Source organism: Ambystoma mexicanum, chromosome 7q (genome assembly GCF_040938575.1).
Source record: "Ambystoma mexicanum isolate Mex_15411 chromosome 7q, UKY_AmexF1_1, whole genome shotgun sequence".
Taxonomy (NCBI): Eukaryota; Metazoa; Chordata; class Amphibia; order Caudata; family Ambystomatidae; genus Ambystoma; species Ambystoma mexicanum.
Genome location: NC_090941.1, coordinates 671,706,755 through 671,725,118, shown reverse-complemented (window position 1 = coordinate 671,725,118; position 18,364 = coordinate 671,706,755). Strand labels below are relative to the sequence as shown.

Genomic DNA, 18,364 nt, shown 5'->3' with positions numbered 1-18,364 from the left:
CTCAGCTATTACATATTATTCCTCTAGCCAATCATGTACTCCGGAGTGGTTTCATGTATTAATTGATATACTGATAGAAATACATTTTGTGACAATATGTACTTTTACTTACCGCTTCCATTTTCAGAATACAGTGAGTCAGCACATGCTTTTTTCGCATCGCAGAGAGCAAAACAACGGCAATTAAGAAGATGAAATGCAAAACATGCACACACGTGAGAAGGCAATCAAACATATGGCAACTTTTAATGTACAAAGTTTTATTAAAACACGTTTTTGAAAAATAAAAAACACAGCTACTTAAAACCAATATTCAGCTCCTCTTAATATTAAAAGATGTACAACTTTATACAAAAGAAATGTATTTTATTAACTGTATATTGATATGTACATATATACATTGTATATAAAATGTACAATGCCATAGACAAACCCCTGCAAAAATGTATCACTGAACAAAGTAAGATGTAAACCATAACACAGCGCATTAATTCAATAGTTGATTTTTTCAGCCTAGTGCAAATGCAAAGTTCCATAAATAAATATTTATTTGTGCCATGTTTTCCTTAAAATAAAGTGCATTAACCGCTTATTTTGTACAAAGGAAGAAGCAATGCGTTCGCAAAAATCACAGCTTGACCCTGGAAGGAAAGCAAGTTAGTACTTCACTGTGGGCAGAACAACATCACTTGTTTTCAGCTTCTCTAAACTAGTACATCCAGGAATAGTAGCGAATGTCAGAAACTATTTCGGAAACAAAAGGTCCGGGTGGACGAGGATCACATCAACTTTGCCAAAAGTTAACATTCGCAGAAAAAATAGTCTCTGAACAGGTCCAAAATGAAGTGTGCGCCATTCAGATGCTTTCTAGTGTATGCGCCGTTTCATCGACCACTTCTCTCACACGCACACACGCGCGCACGTGTGGTAGCCAGCAGGGAAGTAAAGAGGTGTGGCAGGATGAGTAAGAGGAGGGTGGTCCATAACGAGAAAAAGGGACTCATTGACCAAAATGCACATTTTTTAGAAGAGGCCGATGAAGCAACGTAGAACTGCACATGAGCAGAGCTTTTAAGTTGCCCCATGCCATGCATGAGCAGGTCATCTGGTCCTTAAAATGGGGACCAATGTCAAGCATGGCACGAGAATCCGATTTAAGGACTTTCCGAACAAGCCAGGTTTGTTTTGCCACACAGTGTTTCAGTGCAACACAGAGTCACCAGATGCCTTCAAGTAGAATTGTAATACTATTGATAGCAGAATGCTAGGCATGATAAACACTTGATCATGCTTTTTTTTGTGCCAACATTACTTGCCACTTACACGTTGCATGGCAGCCTAAATGATGATAACCTACGAAGCGAAAATGCACTAAATATTAGTTTGCTAATAACACCAGTGATGTGGATTTGGCAACATATGTTTCAAGATGCAACACTCTGCAGCCCCTTAACGATTCCGTTTTTGGAAAATGAACTAAGGATGCAACACTTTGTAAGCCACAGGAAGATCAGAAAAACAGAATAGGAAAGACAGCCTCGGAAAACGAGGTTGCACCACATGCTCCCCACCATTCCTTTTCTGGCACATAAAGCCGCACTTGGCGACACATACTTCACACGTTCCTTTCACAGAAGAAGAAATGATAGCAGCAATCGTTGCTACGGCAGGTTTTCCTTCTACTGGAGCCCCCAGGGTATTTCCGGCTGTAATTGTACGCGGCTCGCGCAGCAGTCAAGCCGGCATGCTACCCACTCTACCACACAACAGTAAGCAGGAAAACAGAGAACATAATACATGAAACTATTGCACTAGTCTCAGTGGATAAACAAGGTCACTGGTGCAAGTCAGGGGCTTCAATTTACAAACCAAGGGTGGAGCTGATGGGGAGGCTGTAGTCATGGTTAAGCTCAAAACTGGACAAAATGTACCGGAGCACCCGATCCCCATGCTTTGCGAAAGGTGTGCGAAAGGTGTTCCAAGGACTGAACATTGCATCATCGGGTAGAGAATGAGCTGTAATAAAACAATATACATTCAAAAAGGATGAAGGGCTTCAATGGACATCACTGTCGGCACCACTGCTCCTCTGGATGACGCCATTCCCCCCACACCTCCCATGGCTCCCAATTGCATTTTCCATGTTTTCATTTCTGGATTTGAACAAAGGGCTGGCCACCAGTAGTACTTTGATACAGGCTCATTTCACAATATATAGAGAGCAAACTAAAGCTATACAATATGTAAACAATGAGAACGTCCATCTTAGTCTATGTAACCTTCAATTAAAAAGTGGGCTTACGCCTCAAAGCACCAGATACACATGTTTTGTGAAAGGAAAGCCAGGAATGGCAGAGTGGTGTTGCCAGGGACATGGAATCAGACGACAACTCTATCAGAAACTTCACCAAAAAACGATTTCACAGACTATTCACTGACACTATTATGGAGGATTAGTTTACATTTTAAAAAGCTCATGATTTTTCCTAACTTTTGTGGAAATTCTACTACTGTTTCAGGGCTATTGTCTACTTTGGAAGATTATACCAGCAAACAGGTAGAGTTAATCTCAAAAAGGACATGGCTGCGAGCAGGGGTATTGCTAGGTTTGTAAAAGATCCGCGGCTACGCTAATGTCGGGACTCGGGACTAGCTAGCCTTTTGGCTGTAGCCCCCGAGCTTCTATCCGGGGCTATAACCAAAAGACCCAGGGCTGTAGCTAGGGGTGTCACGGTATTAGTTTTATGACGGTATGATAACCTTCTTGCCAAATGACGGTATATCATGGTTATCGCGGTATAGCAGGTGATGTTAACTAATCTTAACAAATATTTTCTAAAAGGTCATAAATTGTCAGATTTATCATCACAAACAAAATCAGGCACCCAGGGCCAGAATTGGGCTTTTCAACATACTTTCCACTGAAATGCCACCCCTTGCTTCCACCAAACACACGTGTGGAGAGGAGGGGGGGAGCCCTGCTGCGACTAGCAAAGCAAACTGAATAGCTTTTCTTAAGTGGTCATTTAGGCTTTTAGCTCCCCCACTGGCTACTGGTGAAGATGAACATGTTGCCATCTTGATAACCTGCATGCCACAGCTCAATGGAGGCTGATGGTAGTATACGCTTGTGCGCATACACACCCACACGCAGACACACACACACACACACACACACACTCTCTCTCTTTACGTTACAGCCTTTAGTTTACTTGCGGGCCAAAAGGTGTTCGGTAATCACGGACATGTTACCCTTTGGTATGGCAGCAGGGAATACCCACAGAGATGAGTACATTTTACAGTGTAACTTATTATATGTAAATTCAATGATAGAACCAGGGAAATCCTCCATTGTCATATGTTTAGCAAACATTATCCATTATAAATATATAAACCCCAAAGCCGCCATCCCAAAGTAAACCCTTTTCCTTCTTAGCACTGTATTTATTCTTCCTATTGCTAACACATTGATTTTATGTCAGGCACGTGTGATTTATGGAATGGCATTAAAAACTGCTCCAACTGTAACTACTTGGCAGATGGCACATCCAACAGTGCAAGACCAAGACTGTGCAGCACTTGCTTACTGCAGCCTTTCCAAATCAGATTGAAAAGCACACTTAACGGTATAAACGGTATAAACAATGTGACGGTTATTATTATTCAATTGAGTGGTTCACGGTATCTTTAACGGTATACCGTTATACCGTTACATCCCTAGCTGTAGCCCCTCTAGTGATGCCTCTGGCTGGGAGTATCTGGTAGAGGAGTGTCATATCTGTGAGGGTACATTTGTTTGGTTTGGGAGTGAATGGGCTAGGTAGTTCTACACAGACTATCAGGAAGAACATTGAAGATGCTGTGTAATCAAACACACATGCCACAGACTTCACAGTCAGTGCTCTGTGAGGAGCATGTTCTCGGGATTAATGAATCCTCATTAATGACCTGGGGAGCAGGTGTGCAGCAGCTGTCCAGGATAAAACGAAGCTATAGACCAATCCAGTGGCACTGAAATAAACACCAAAGAATGCAATACACCTGCTTGGTTAACAAGCATCCAGACGACCTGGTGAGAGCAAGCCAGTGCCACAGTTTAGCGCTTGCTCTGCAGCATGCAGAGAGATGCATAGACGATTACACATAACTAGAAGACACTAGCAACCTACTGCAAATAACTCACGATGATCAGCAGAAATCCCAGAAATGACTACCATGTACAATACAGTTTAGAGAGCCCAACAGTATGTTCAGACGGAGGCATCACAATGTCCGGCATTCCAAAATGGATTACAATTATACAGAAGAACACATTGACTTGTAACATTTTTAAAAAGGGTTTTAAAAGAGACAATATATTCATAGCATACCAGGACCGAATCCAGCTGCCTCCAACATCCACTGAAGTGACAACTGTCCAACTGCTTCCAATCACAATATATAACACAGATTCTCAAATCGACAAAACTCCGAAAAAAGATGGAGGATATCGACAAACATCAACATCCTCGAGCTAGCCTCAGTGGCGTGTGGCTCTACCTCCAAACCTCTAAGCAAAACAGATCTGTCATTTGAAGGGCATCTTTCACACTTTCAAAAGAATTGCCTAATGGGTTCAACTCTCTGCCCTGTGGATTGACCCTGTGGGAGAGCTGACCGATACCCCAATACAGTGGTTGGGCTCTTCCCAGCCACTCTGATCCACAGCAGATTGGGGAGTCACGCCATGTACGCAGGATCTCATTGGCAAACTGGGCATTTCACCATATGCTTGTAGTGAATCGATGGAGCTTTCAACCAGTAAACATATGCAATGGGGGTTACCAGTACAGCCCTTCAGCTTCAGTTGGTGGATATTTCTTGTGTTATACTGTGTCAGCAACATGAAACACAAGCTGCCAAAAATCATAGAACCGTGGAACTCAGTATCTACATGCTTCTTTGGATTGAAGGGCACACCTGTGCCGGGTGTCTACGTTACTAAAGGTAATCCAGTCATGGACCTCTTGCTCTCAGTGCTTCAATTGGCAGTTTCGCCTCACTGACACGTTTCTAGGGTTGCTGTTGGCACTGTTGTTCAAAGAAGAATTGCCTCTCACTTGATTGATTGACTGCCCAGGTGGGTGGGACCAGACGGATATGCAAATTGATATTTCTTCTCTGTGAAAGGTAAAGTCAGCTCAAATGCGGTTCTAGAAAATCCGGAGAGGGAAACGTCCCACAGAACAGGTCATTTGGCAGTGCTCGTTCTCATGAGAGGGTCTCCCACAATCTACGTGGGGTAGCACGCCACGCTGCCAACTATTGAATGCAGAGACTGGGATTTCATGAGCAGCAGCATTGGTAGGGTAATCTGAGTCTCCTACTCTTAGAATGAGACATTTAATGGATTTTGTTCATCATGCCATGACAGATTGTAAGCAGTTTGCTGCCAAGCAGTGGACCTTAACCATGTATGTAGGTATACTGAGAAGATGGCAAAGTCACTGGGACACCATTTTCTCCAGTCTTGAGATTTCGTTTACAAAACCAATTAATTTCCACTCTGATGAACCCTTCTTTAACTTCCATTAAACAAAAGGGATCAGCACCGAATTGAAGAGAGAAATGACGGCATCTACTCTGGGTAACATTTAGACGAGTCCATATAAGTAGTTTTTTAGAAACAGTCTTTGGTTGCTAAAGCCTAATCAGCGCTAAAGGCTTTGAACAGTGCAGCACCTATGGAGACACTTTTCTCCATCAGAATCTAGTGCAGCATTTTGTTGTCACTTGAGGACTACAGCAGGTGAGTATATCTGAAGTAATTAAGCCAGGAAAGAAAGCCTTTGCACCTACAGAAAACTAGTCCAAATTCGGCCACAGTCCCCCAACCCCCCCCCCCCACTAGAGGGAAACACGGTTATAATAAACTATTTTGCATGATTTTGTCAATAATAGGTACATTACAAAAAAGCCATTTCATTGCATTAGTTCTGAAACAAACTTGGCAGGACCTGGCAGAGATCAACAGGTCTCCTGTGGCAGACCTATTGTCATATCCTGCGCAATCCAGACATTTCCTCGAGCTGTGCAGTATTTCCTAAAGAAATGCTTAGTACGTTTTTCAAACGGGGCAGAGGGAGTAGGGGCTGCCTGCATTTAATAATGTCCTAGCATGGATCCAGGGAAGCAGAGTAATGCATGCTCCCATTCTCCACTTCTCTATTACCACCGCAAGCACAGTAGTCTTCTCTTCGCATTAGAGGACGCGTGGCACTTAAAGGGGTCAATACCAAAATATAGAATCAACTAAATTTCGAATCCCAAAATACCGAATTTCGAACACCCCATTTTACTAATATATATGTATTGGGACATATCTATGGGGGAAAAGAAAGAAAACGGAAGACATAAAATAGAAAAAGAATGTAAAAGAATTAATTAAAAGAAAAAAATTGGTATTTTGGGATTTGATTTTTTTTATCTCACAGATCTCACTTAAGTAAGAGTGTGAAAGACACGTCGCTATACTAGCTATGTTTTTTTGAAATCTAATTTGGTACAGGAGGCCCCACCCCCTGAATGCCACTACAAATAGTAGTAGAAATAGGAACGGTCTACCATTATCCTGAGTATCATGCTAGCAGGGAAATGTGATAAGGCAGAAGAATGAGAGGCTCTTGCCAGTGCATACAGCCTTATACAGACCCACAGCTGAACAATCACAATGCTGTCCTGCCATTTTACCCAGAAAAAAACAAAAAGAAATGTAGTAGGAATGTACTTATGAATACCAAAAACACAAAATGTGTCAAGCAAGCAGAGGAAAGAAAACCTTTTTAAGAGACAGATATACTTTCATCATTAATAATTCAACTCATAAAAACATTCACAATCACTCCGCTGCATGGAATAGAATGATTGACCGATGAATGAACCCCCAGGTGCAAAATTCAGATTGATATATATAGTTTCTTTTGGTGCGACAAATTAGAAAAAACCCACTTGGTAAGGGGGTTGTGGGGGTTGTACCACCTGGTAACACCCCAAGCTCATTTTACAAGTGAGGCCTTAACTTGTGGGCCTGCACAATTGCCGGGCAGTAAAGCCCCCCCACTAGGGGTTTATAGCCATTAGCAACAGGTCATGCTCTCTAGGGTGTGAATAGCTTTTTTTGATGTTTTAAAACATGCCTGGAATTAGTTACATTCTTGTGCAGCGGGAACGAGGCTTTGGACTTAGGCTGGATTTCTCTTTTTTGAAGCAGGATCATATGGTTTGCCCCCAAGCTAACCAGAGATATTACCAAGAGTGAAGAATCGTTGACTGAACTGTAAGTGAATACATGAATGTGATTTTCCTGATAAGGTTGTATTTTTTGCAGGCTTAGAGGATTTGAAAATGTTTCTTTGGTCAATCAACCCACAATTCTGCGATTACATGTTAATGACCCTCTGATAATTCCGCTTGCAGTCTGTGTGATCCGGTGCCGGGAGCCCGGGACATAGAAGGCTGCGCACAAAAGCATGCTGTGCTGTGCCCCTAGCTTCTAGCGCCGCAGCACACAGACTGCAAGCAGGGATGGGACGCAGGCAGCAAGAGGCCCGAGATCAAATTAGTTAAGTGGGAAGGGGAGCAGGGTGCCGCGTAGTGGCCGAGGGTTCAGGAGGACCCCCCCAACTTTGACCAGGAGGGTCGCGCACAAAAGGGTACACCCGTGGAATTTAGCCCCTACGAACATGGTGTTCCTGATGTATCCCTGCCATCTTTTCCGTCCAAAATGTTGACATTTATATTGCCAGGTTTAGTGAGAAAAGGTTGGTAAATGTGTTGTGGACATCCTTTTACTGCAACATTACCTGACACATATCTTTGTACAGAAGCTGGTACCCTGGTGTCTCTATAATTCACAATCATTCCATAACTTATAACACCAACCAAATAGTTTACAAAGATAGGCAACCATGAACTAAAAAGCCTAGGATGAATACCATTCCAAACCTGTGGGGGTCATTCCGACTATGGAGGAAGCCATGCCGCTTTTAGCGGCATGGCTACCCCCATACCGGGTCCGGGTTCCCTGAATGGGGAAATACCGGGCCATTCTAACCTTAGAGGGCCTGGTATTTCCCCATTCAGGGAACCCAGACCCTGTGCATCCCCATTCCCACTCGAGCCCCCATAGGGCTCAATGGGAATGGGGAGGCTGCTAATAACGGCCCCGTTAATGACGGGCCCGTTGTAAGCGTGCTGAACCGCTCGCGGGACCCGCTAAGGACGCCCGGACCTCGTAATGAGGCAGTAGGGGGTTAACGGGGCCGGCAGCTCTACAGGCGCTGTTAACGCCCTACCGCCAGGGTTGTAATGACCCCCTGTGTCTTGAATCACTCCCATACCATGCCCTGTACTATATTGTGGCTGCAGCATTTTAGAGTTTGTGTCTGTTTTTATTCTCAGTTTACTATTACTACAACTAACAAAAAATAAAAAAGGGATTATTTTTCAAGATCAGTAGCCCCATTTGTAAAATCATAGGGGTTGCAAAGCTGTCCACTGGGGATATGCGCAGGAACCTAGGGCTAGCAGTTGACCCTTGTCTAATACCTATCCTACTCCCCCATGTGATGCTCCTGAGAAAAGGGGTAGTGAAACCAGACTTGAGAAAAGCAGCCTTATGGTTTTTAAGGGGCGCTAAAGTATGGACTTCTTACGCATAGCATAACAAAATGCCATTGCGACGTGTTGATACTGCAGAATACACATCCATACAGCCATAGCCCGTCCTCCCCAGCTGTTAGCTCCCGACTCCCTTAGATCTCTGCTTCCCTCATTGTGTCCTTTTCCCTATGATTTGTAAAGCGCCCTGTTGCTTCCCAAAGCTATGTCTGCACTCTGTAAATATCCTAATAATATTATTATTAATAAAAATAAAAATAATAATAATAATACTAACAACAAATGCTATACTTTGGAGGATCCCCGAGTGCTTCAAAACAGGGAGCTAATTTGATGGCATATACAATTGTTGTTTGGGAACCTCAACAGGTGCCGTTTCCAGATTTAGGGTCCGAGGACCTCTAACCAGTCTCTTGCAGACCGCAATCACTGGGCTCAAAAAATGCGGGACATGGGATTTTGTGAGGAAAGGTTAGAAACAACATCGTCGTCCTTCCCCCTAGACCAGGAGGTGCAGCAGAGGTGGCCTATGGTGGGCAGGGGGTCTTTATTTCTGTAGCAAGAAGGCAAAACCCAAAAGACAAGTCTTAAAGGTAAGCCTCAAAATGTGCTCTGGCAAATAGCGAGCGACAGTGTCTCTTGGTGCATAGGAAATGGTAGCCTGTGTGCATGGTGACATTTTGCCCCTGCTTAAGGATACATGTTTTTATCGAGGGACAAACTCTGTAGCCACATCTATGGTCATCTTGTTGTGCAATTCGAGCAAACTACACCGGCACATTGTTTTCAAAGCATGCATGTAGATGTAACAAGATGGGGCTGCAAATCCAGGAGCAGGCTTAAAAGAACGCGTGACGAAAAAAGTGATTTCCAAATCTGTTCTTTTTAAACTGCACAGCAGGGGGCTTCATGACAAGTGAGCCAGTCCGGAAATAAGGTTCCAGTAACAATGTTACCGGTACCCTTTCTGGATCAGCTCACTCTGTGTCTGCTGGTAAGGGCTGTGAAATACTGGCAAGTCTCACCTGTCAGTAGTTCAGGCCCTACTGGCAGTAAATTCACTGAAACATCGGCACCGTTAACAACAGTGCTGGTGCTTCAGTGTCCCCATGGCCATGGAGTCCTATATGGGAATGGGAACTTACCGTTCCGCCGCCGTAATATCCTGGTAATACCAGGATATCTGGCGGCAGAAATGGTAAGCCAAGGTTGTCGGCAGGCTGCCGGTACCACCGGTGGCCTACCGGCAACCTCGTAATGAGGGCCAAGGAGTCAGAGTCTTGGCCCAGACTGGAAGGGGTGCATATTTCCTGGGACAAAGATGTTCACAGGGACTATATCCGCGTCATTTTTCAGTGCACGTTATGACTTGCTGATAACCTCTTTCCCCCCTTAAGTGTCCAAAAGCATGCCATGGAGGGGAGTTTTATTATTGAGGTATTCACTGAGCGCAAATCTAGCTTCAGGAAGCAACGGAGTGGTTGACATTCATAACAGGGGAAGAATACTGGAAGGAAGCAGAGAAACAGGAAGCGGGGAGCCAAAAACAGGGGGTGGGGAGAGCAGACAATTTGACAGGAAGGATCTACAAGCAACAAGGGGAGGAAACAGTGGGGAGCATATCACCCAGTCTCACGTAGGGTGGAAAGTTGAGCGTGTGTGGACCTAGTTGTTAGAGGAGCCATTCCTTGAAGAGTAGGGTCTTGAGGAGATGACCTTTTGAATGGCCTAACCTAATAATTTCAGCATAATTAAATGTTTTTAACTCTGTATTGCGACCCGGTCCAATGCTTCACTTACTAGCAATTCTACACTGGGACTGACAAGAACACAGTGGCCACGATGGTCCACTGAATGGTTGTATTTGCATAAACCTGGGATTGGTGAAAGAGAATGTAACATATCGAGTTGACCAATGGTTGAGCACCCTTTCATGATAAAGTGGAGCACCACAGTTTGGATAGACTGTGCTCAAATCCAACCCTTTTGTGACACAGTATTTGCAGAATGCACTTGTTTGCCCATTGCAATGCACTTATTATTAGAACAGGGGAGCAGGGAGGTAAAAACGGGGGAGCGGGAAGGCGGGCAATTTTCCAGCAGCCGATCTAGAAGCAACCAGAAGAGGAAAGGGGGGGGAAGGAGGGAGAGCAGATCGACCAGCCTCAGGTTAGGTGAGGAGTGGAGGGGTTGTGGACATAGGTGTTAAGGAGATGCCATTCCTTATAGAGGAGGGTCTTCTTACAAAATGCCTGCTCTTTTCGGGGACATTCGATATAGCAACTGTCCCATAATCTGACCCATAGGATCAGAAACACAAGGACGGTTTGTTGTTTGATTAGATGTTCAGCTTCGATCAATCTGATATCAACCACACTATAAGAAGCAGTCCAAATGCACCTCCTCAGTAAAAGTACGGTGGATCAGCACTGAACTTGTATCCTTATGGCCAAAAGCCAATACAGTTTTACAAACTAGGAAGACTAGCAAACAGAACTACATGTCAAAGGAAAAAGGCAAGCTATCCAAAGTTCTAACTAATTCAGAATGTATGCAGACAACTTTTAACAACTATAAGGATCATGAGGCCCATTTCTCAACAAACACCACTCCAAGGAGATTACTCATCTGTGCGGTGGTATTCCAGGCAGTGAATTGCTGCAGTCGATATTACATTCCTACAGGTGATAAAGACTACCACCAGTGAATGATATAAAGAAAAGTTGCCAAGTGTAAAAAAGTACATCTTGCTATTGAATTTTTAAAAAATAAATAAATTAAATTAAAACCATGAGCCACAGCAGTCATCCATTTCAGGGACATGGCCCCGAAGGCACCGACCACTGATCCATCATCTATGCAATGTTTAGGTGCCCCATATGACCTCCTCTTCAAGTAGTGGTAGCTAGTTTTGATTTTCCCCCGGTTTACGATCACCCCAGTGCTGCTCTTTTTTCTATGATGGGGAATAGCGGTGACAGTGCACTTACTTACTTAGGCAGTCATTTTGAGAGCAGCTTTCTGACTGGGCAGTGGGCGGTTTTGTACTTGTGTTGCTAAATAGGGCTCAACGCGGGCTGGAATGATGCCGCCCCGTCTGTAAGGAGGCGCCATATATCTGAATTGTTTACACCGTCATGGCCGCTGATAATTTAAATGTCATGATAGCAGAAGGCAGAATATTCGTCCAGCAGCAGTGTGCAGGTGGACTATGGCCTGCCCATGAGCGCAGAGAAGGGATGCATAGACTACAGTAAGAAAACAACGCCCCGGAGGCAAGCACAGATTTCACATGGGTCGAACCTGGACAGATGGAAGATGCGTTACAGCGCATTATTGCCGCCGCTATATTGCTTGTATTTCGCTTCACAGCGTCGACATCATCGCTTCAGCCGCTTGGGAGCAGATTGTGGCTAGTGCAGTTTTTATTGTAATTCTTGCTATTATTGCTGAACTCAGATAGAGAAAGAGAACCGCCCCTGCTCGTGGAATCGCCAGAGGCCGTGCAGCCTGCCCTTTTCATATAAACATTACCAACCCAAAAAAGGATTCTATACAATATTTCAAACTGATAGACAAAACGCTATATACACGGCTCGTACCAAATTTTTTTTGCATCGTGTTCACATCAAGATTGTTCTGCCTGGTGTGGATATAAAATGTGTTTGCTTGTCCTTGTTGTATACACAAAGCCTGTTGCTAAATGTGTAAATAAATGCGGTGATCCAAGTGTAGAGAGTAACATGGATTATTGTAACATGAACTGATCAGCACATCCCACCCTCTTGCTAGAACAGTTTAGATGGGCGCCCGCAGTTCTGTTTCCGCTCAAGGCTCTGCATCAGATCGCGGATATGGAAAGTATGCATATGGGAGTCCTCATATTTGCTGAAATAACTAAATGGCTCCTGGACAACCCCCCGTGTATGATACTCTGGTGGTTATGAATGCAACATCCGCACAGGTCATTTGATGCAATAAAAGGGTCGAGCAATGCCAAGTGACCTGGGTATGAAAAGCCGGTCTTTGTGAATAAATCGCATTGACATTGCCAAATGCGTGGTGCAAAATTACTTTAATGAATATAATACAGAGGGTTATTGAGGTGAAAGGAATGCAAAAGTTAAACCTCACGCTTCAATGTGTGAAATCAGCAATCGATCAAGTGCAGTGAAGTAATAGTTCCCTGTCCAGAAGAGCGCCCCCCCCCCCCACCTCCTACTGCAGCGCTCTGAATCTACCGTAAAATGGCCGGCCACATGTTACAACAGGCAGAGGTAGACAAATTGCACTTCCAATGCAAAAATGCACGTTCTTCCAGTGTTTCACATCTCCCGTGGTGAAAACGAAAATGCAGAGCAGCATGACAGCATTTCCCATCACGCCCCTAGCCATGTTTCACGTTCGGCCAAATGACATATTAAATAGACTTTTCTCTTGTCACTACACTAAGATGGGCCTTCAGAGGATCCGCGTTTTTTTCCTAAAATCTGAATCCCCTCCCCCTCATTGACCTGTTCGTGCAGAAAAAAAAGAGGACTTCTATAAATAACCCTGGACTCAAGTCAATGAAATAATTGCAAAGCTGCGGTTAAGATCATGGAAGCATCACCCCGGCAAGTCCCGGGGCCAACACAAATCCAGCTTATAGCTCAAATCCCCTGATAAATATCGTATTTCTCGTCTCTAAAATTGTTTTGGGCTCAGAATCAAAAAGCATTACATTAACTAAAAAGATGCAAACAAATGGATTTAAAATGTTTGTGTTAAGGATAGTGTGCACGGAGTGCTGGAAACGAGGCTTTGGCAGGCTAGCGGTGTTATCTTTCAATTGTGTTATAACCACACACAGTTTCTGATAGACACACACAGACACAGGCGTGTAAACATCTCCAAAGATTCGTTCTCGGCCTTCTGTGTGTTGCCATGCGATTGCCATATGAGGCAAGTTAATTGTAAGGCTATGACGAAAGCAGCTGCGCTGTATTGAAACAGATCAAACATACCCTTCCGTGAAAGTCCTGGTGAATTTCCAATTCACGCCAAACGAGCTGAGCAGGCAGGTTTAGAAACTGCTGGGAGCTATTTAGCTCCTGCTTATACCCCCCGCACGTACCCTAGGAGAGCCTGGTTAGCTTGAAACCAACAGCTACAAGGAACTACTTTTCGCTCCAATGGCCAACTGGTGCCTTGCAATCATGAATATGTGACATTATCTTTTTAGAATGTAAATAACGAGGAATGAGGACATAGGACAAATTTAAATATAATGGATCATACATAATGGGCAAAGTGCACATCTCACGTGGAAGTTAGATTTGCAGAGTGTGCTGTGTACTCACCCCTGGTTCCCCAGCAATAGGGCCTGCCTACTGGGTAATGACTTGCACCTAGGAGCGGTTTTAGCTCCTGCTCATGGAATCTGAACTTTTTTTGTGCTAAATTCCAAACAAGGTTCAAGAAAGCCCTTGCATGACCTTAAAGCAGCGCCCCTACATTAGGTAAAGCCAATGCCTGGTTCCTTTCTTTACATTGTTAAAACAAAACACAAATCTACGGTCATTTATGTGCATTCTGTGTATGTCAGCTGGAAGAATCAGTGCTTCCTTGCGTACCTCAGCACATCAATCACTCAAGAGAGCACTCCATGCGAAAATCACTCTGAACCTCTACATGTGCTCTCTTACATAACCCTAGTGAGGATGTGAGAGATGCCATTCCGTTTATATTCTTCTGCGCATTTACCTTTTTGCAGCAATCAACCACCTCAATCAAACTAGAGAAGTCCAAATGGCAAACTCCGTAAACCTCGGCAGGCGCCATCTTGCGTAGGCCAGAATGGGCAGGACTTCGCCAGACAGCTGGACGATACCCTGGCAAGGATGGATAATGAAAAGGGAGGGCAGGAGCGAGTGCCGTTTCTTCGCATATAACTCTTCTATTTGGTCCCAGGAGATACGTTGCTATAGCAACGGCCACTGGGCCAAAACAGAGAGTTTGTTACCCCCACAGCTCTGCAGGACCATCAAGCATCCTCCCAGGAAATGCCTGCCTCGCATGGCAGCACACTCGTGCGTGGGCAGTTGAACAAAAAGCATTCTCACCGAATGTTTAACATCATCAACTATTTTGTGTTGCTGCTCTTGGATTACACATTCCCGAAATTCAAAGAAAATGTGGGTGCTACTGTGTCTCAACCTCGAACCTCGGTTGCTATTTTTACACAGACCTAAAAGTATAGTGCGATACCCAATACCTGCTATTAGTTATCGCACCATGGCAAGGTAGAAACACTCAGGAGTGAAACTAAGTCCTCAGTGGTTGCACCTGCGCCTTGTTGATTCAGAGGAACTGGAGTACACCACAGAGTTAGAGCGTGTTATTCTCATTAGCCAAAATGGCAGAACCACCGAGTATTTGTGTATAACATGATATCACAAGCCGCACTAAAGACAATGGATAGAAGGGGCAGCATGTTGGCTAGCGTAGTTCATATGCCCTAATGCGATGCCACGGGAAAATCCAAATGCCCTGTGCTACTACCCTACGACAGTACAATGTCCAGATGAATCTAAACCCTCTCATTGGAAGACAGACAGTCTTTTAAAATGGAATCCATGTCCGGGTGTACATTTGCTCAATTTCCATTTCCTGCCTTTTAGGATAGCAACAAGGCACTCAGAGACTGCACATTTGTCAGGGTTATTGCACTCCCGCAGTGGCTGGAGGCACAAGACTTCACCGCTGCAGTGCAATAAGTGGCCAAAAATACACGGTCCTGCTGCGAGTTATTGCCTCAATTTACCGTACCATTCCAGCAAACATCTTGATCGGATTAATTTACACCACCACAAATGCCTTCAGACAGAAACCACCCAGTGATTAATACATGCTTTGATATAACAACCAAAGGACTTCAGCATTCTTGTTTCACCCCCCACCCTCAGACTTTTGGCTTTCCACACAAGATTTCTTAACACCCAGTTGAAAATCAATGCCTTGTTGTACCACCAAAGAACCTGAGGTAAAATACACATCTGACAGTGTGCAACCTATCTTGTAACGTCTTAGCTCTTTCTGGACAATAGCATTCCCTTGATCTATAAAACGTATAAAGCGCTTAAGGCACACAGGTAGGCTAAGCGCTTGACACCAGTGATCAGTTCTCAGATTACTTCCATGTGAACCAGATTCATGTAGCTTTGAATTCACCAGATCTCACCAAAAAGGTATTGTGGGAATGTGGCGAGTAACCCAAACCAGATGCCGCTTTTCGCACTGTAGCGTCTTGCTACACGTCACTGGGCGAGCGTGCTCTTTGAGATAAGCTATTGGGGATGCAGCCGCAGCAGATGAGCCAAAGCGCTTTCTGGATCTCTTGGTTTCTGAACGCATATATGACCGGGTTGATGATGGAATTGTAGGTAGCTGGAAGCAAGGTGGCATAGGTGTACATGGAAGGGTAGGTATAGTCTGCAATGAGCGAATAGAGTGTAAAAGGCATCCAGCATGCAGCGAAAGTCCCCAGGATAATGGCCAAAGTAGACACTCCTTTCCGGGTTGTGACGTAGTGGGACGTTGCCAAAAAGTGGTGCTGCAAGGCGATCTGGTGAGCGTGCCTCATGACAATTTTACATATTTGGATGTAGAGTTGCAGCATGAGGGCAAACAAAAGCAAGAAGGTAACAGAGAGGGCAGCTGCATTATTTTTAGTGAGCGGCCTGATGACGCTGCAGGTAGACTCATCCCGCAGGCAGTTCCAGCCCATTATAGGCAGCAAACCGACACAAATAGATGCTCCCCAGAGCAAAATAAGCATGATGTAGGTGAAAGTGACAGTTCTCTCCGAGTTGTAGGTCAAAGCATAGTAGAGGGAGAGGTAGCGATCGACAGTAATAGCCAGCAAGCTGCAGACAGAAGCGCAGAAAGAGGCGACAATTAGGCCAATGGTGACCAGCTTGGCTGCTTCGGACTGCAGAAGATAGGCAAACATGAAATTGACGATGAGTCCTATTCCGGCTAACAGGTCTGCAAGGGCCAAGCTGCCAATCAGCAGGAACATGGGGGCTCGAAGACTGGGATTGTGGAAGATGATAAGGACCACAATAGCATTCTCACAGGAGATCAGGGTCCCCGAAGTGCACAGAACAATGTCCCAGGGATTCACCATGAGCTCGGGCCCAGAGCCTGCGACGGGCGCCAGAGAGGAGAGCGAGGCGGATACATTCTCCGATGAGCTGGGCTCTAAATGATCCTGCGGCAGCCAGCTTAAATTAACCTTCGGGTCTTCATTCATTTTAACCTCTGTCTCCTCCAATGGAAAAAATATATGCATATTTAATATCCGTATAGAGCAGCAGTGAATTGCACGCTTATGGGAATGCTTCTACATGCATGCAAAAGAGGGTGCATGTTTCACAGAAATACAGAAACGCTGCACATCAACGTGCATGTAAGGTATGGGCAACAATCCGGAATGATAAGATGAAGCACCATGGAAGAAAACAAAACGAAAGGAGAGGCGTTCAAATGAAGAGGGTGCAACATGAGAAATGCAGAAGGGCACACATGCAAGCAGCAACACAAAACAAATCCCGACATTCAAGGAGACACTTGATAAAAATCGATAAGCAAATCCTTGCTGCCATTCCCTTTATGCTTTTGCAAGTGGGCGTGTTGCAAAGCACGCTCCTCAATTATGTTCTGCAAACTGATGCAACGGGACCCAAGCCAGGATACGTTGGAGATTTCGAATACAACATAAAATAACAAAACATGTAATGGTTTGGGCGAGAAAACGGATTAAACATGCGGATTCAGGGTCAATTGCCTGCGGCCATCCCGTCTATAGAACTATTGGAATGGCTGAGGTTCATTATATTGCTTAACGCGTGGCGGCCCTGTGCCCGTGCCTAGTGGCAGCAGCTGGAAGCCCACCGCCCCATTCATTGCACAGTGCTGTCACCTTGCGCTGCTGGCGGGGAGGGTCCTGTCCTCTGCTGCTGCGCTGGTCAGGGGGCTGCCGCTTCCCGCATCTTCTTTCCCTCACCTCGGAACATAGTGCATGTCTCAGGACCAGCTACCTCTGCTGCCGGGCGTCCTGCGGGTTCGCCCCCGCCAGCTCTGGGCGCTGCAGCAGCGCACACTGCAAAGAGAAGAAGAGCGGCAGTAGGGGCTGCGCCGCTCCCGCGCCTGGTTGTCACTCATTGCTGGGGCTGCGGCTGCAGCTGGGCTCCTACGGCGCCACAAGGAAAGGCAACGGTAGCGGCACGCGCGGCCCCACTGCGGCCGAGCACGCGGTCGTGGCGCACAGGCACGCGCACGCAACCTCTCCTTTTCTCCAGGGGCCTCACTGGAGCGCGCAGAAGGCAGTGAGTCCCAAGGGATAAGGGACACGCAGAAACGTCTTAGAGCCGTTGTAAAGGTACAATGGTTGACTCTCCGACCAGGATAATCTCTTTTCAATGATTAACATTCGTAATTAGGAGTTTTTTGGGCTGCGTTGACAAATGGCAGTTTTCTGCTGCAAATTAAACGTTTCAACTTTCAATGAGACATGTCTCGGTTTCTTGTCTTGTCAGGAAAGACACTATTGCGAACCAGTCTTCTTCACAGCTAGCATCAGGGGTGGACTGTGAATCAAAAGAGACACTGGAAATAATTTTCAAAGTGGCCCCATATTACACATTTAGAAAATACACAAAAG

The 18,364-nt window shown here is 45.1% G+C and overlaps 1 protein-coding gene across 2 annotated transcripts; it reads right to left on the bottom strand.

Moving 5' to 3' along the window:
* Nucleotides 1-249: 249 nt before the first annotated feature.
* On the bottom strand, nt 250-17,946 carry GPR12 (G protein-coupled receptor 12). 2 transcript variants are annotated; one of them, XM_069639134.1, is made up of 2 exons: nt 17,708-17,946; nt 250-16,969 (listed from the first exon to the last, which is right to left on the bottom strand). In XM_069639134.1, the coding sequence occupies exon 2, from the start codon at nt 16,952-16,954 to the stop codon at nt 15,950-15,952; it is 1,005 nt and encodes a 334-aa protein (XP_069495235.1). In that variant the 5' UTR covers nt 16,955-16,969; nt 17,708-17,946; the 3' UTR covers nt 250-15,949. The 2 variants fall into 2 exon arrangements, with proteins under 2 accessions (XP_069495235.1, XP_069495234.1); XM_069639133.1 differs by having other exon boundaries at nt 17,624-17,945.
* Between the last annotated feature and the right edge of the window lie 418 nt (nt 17,947-18,364).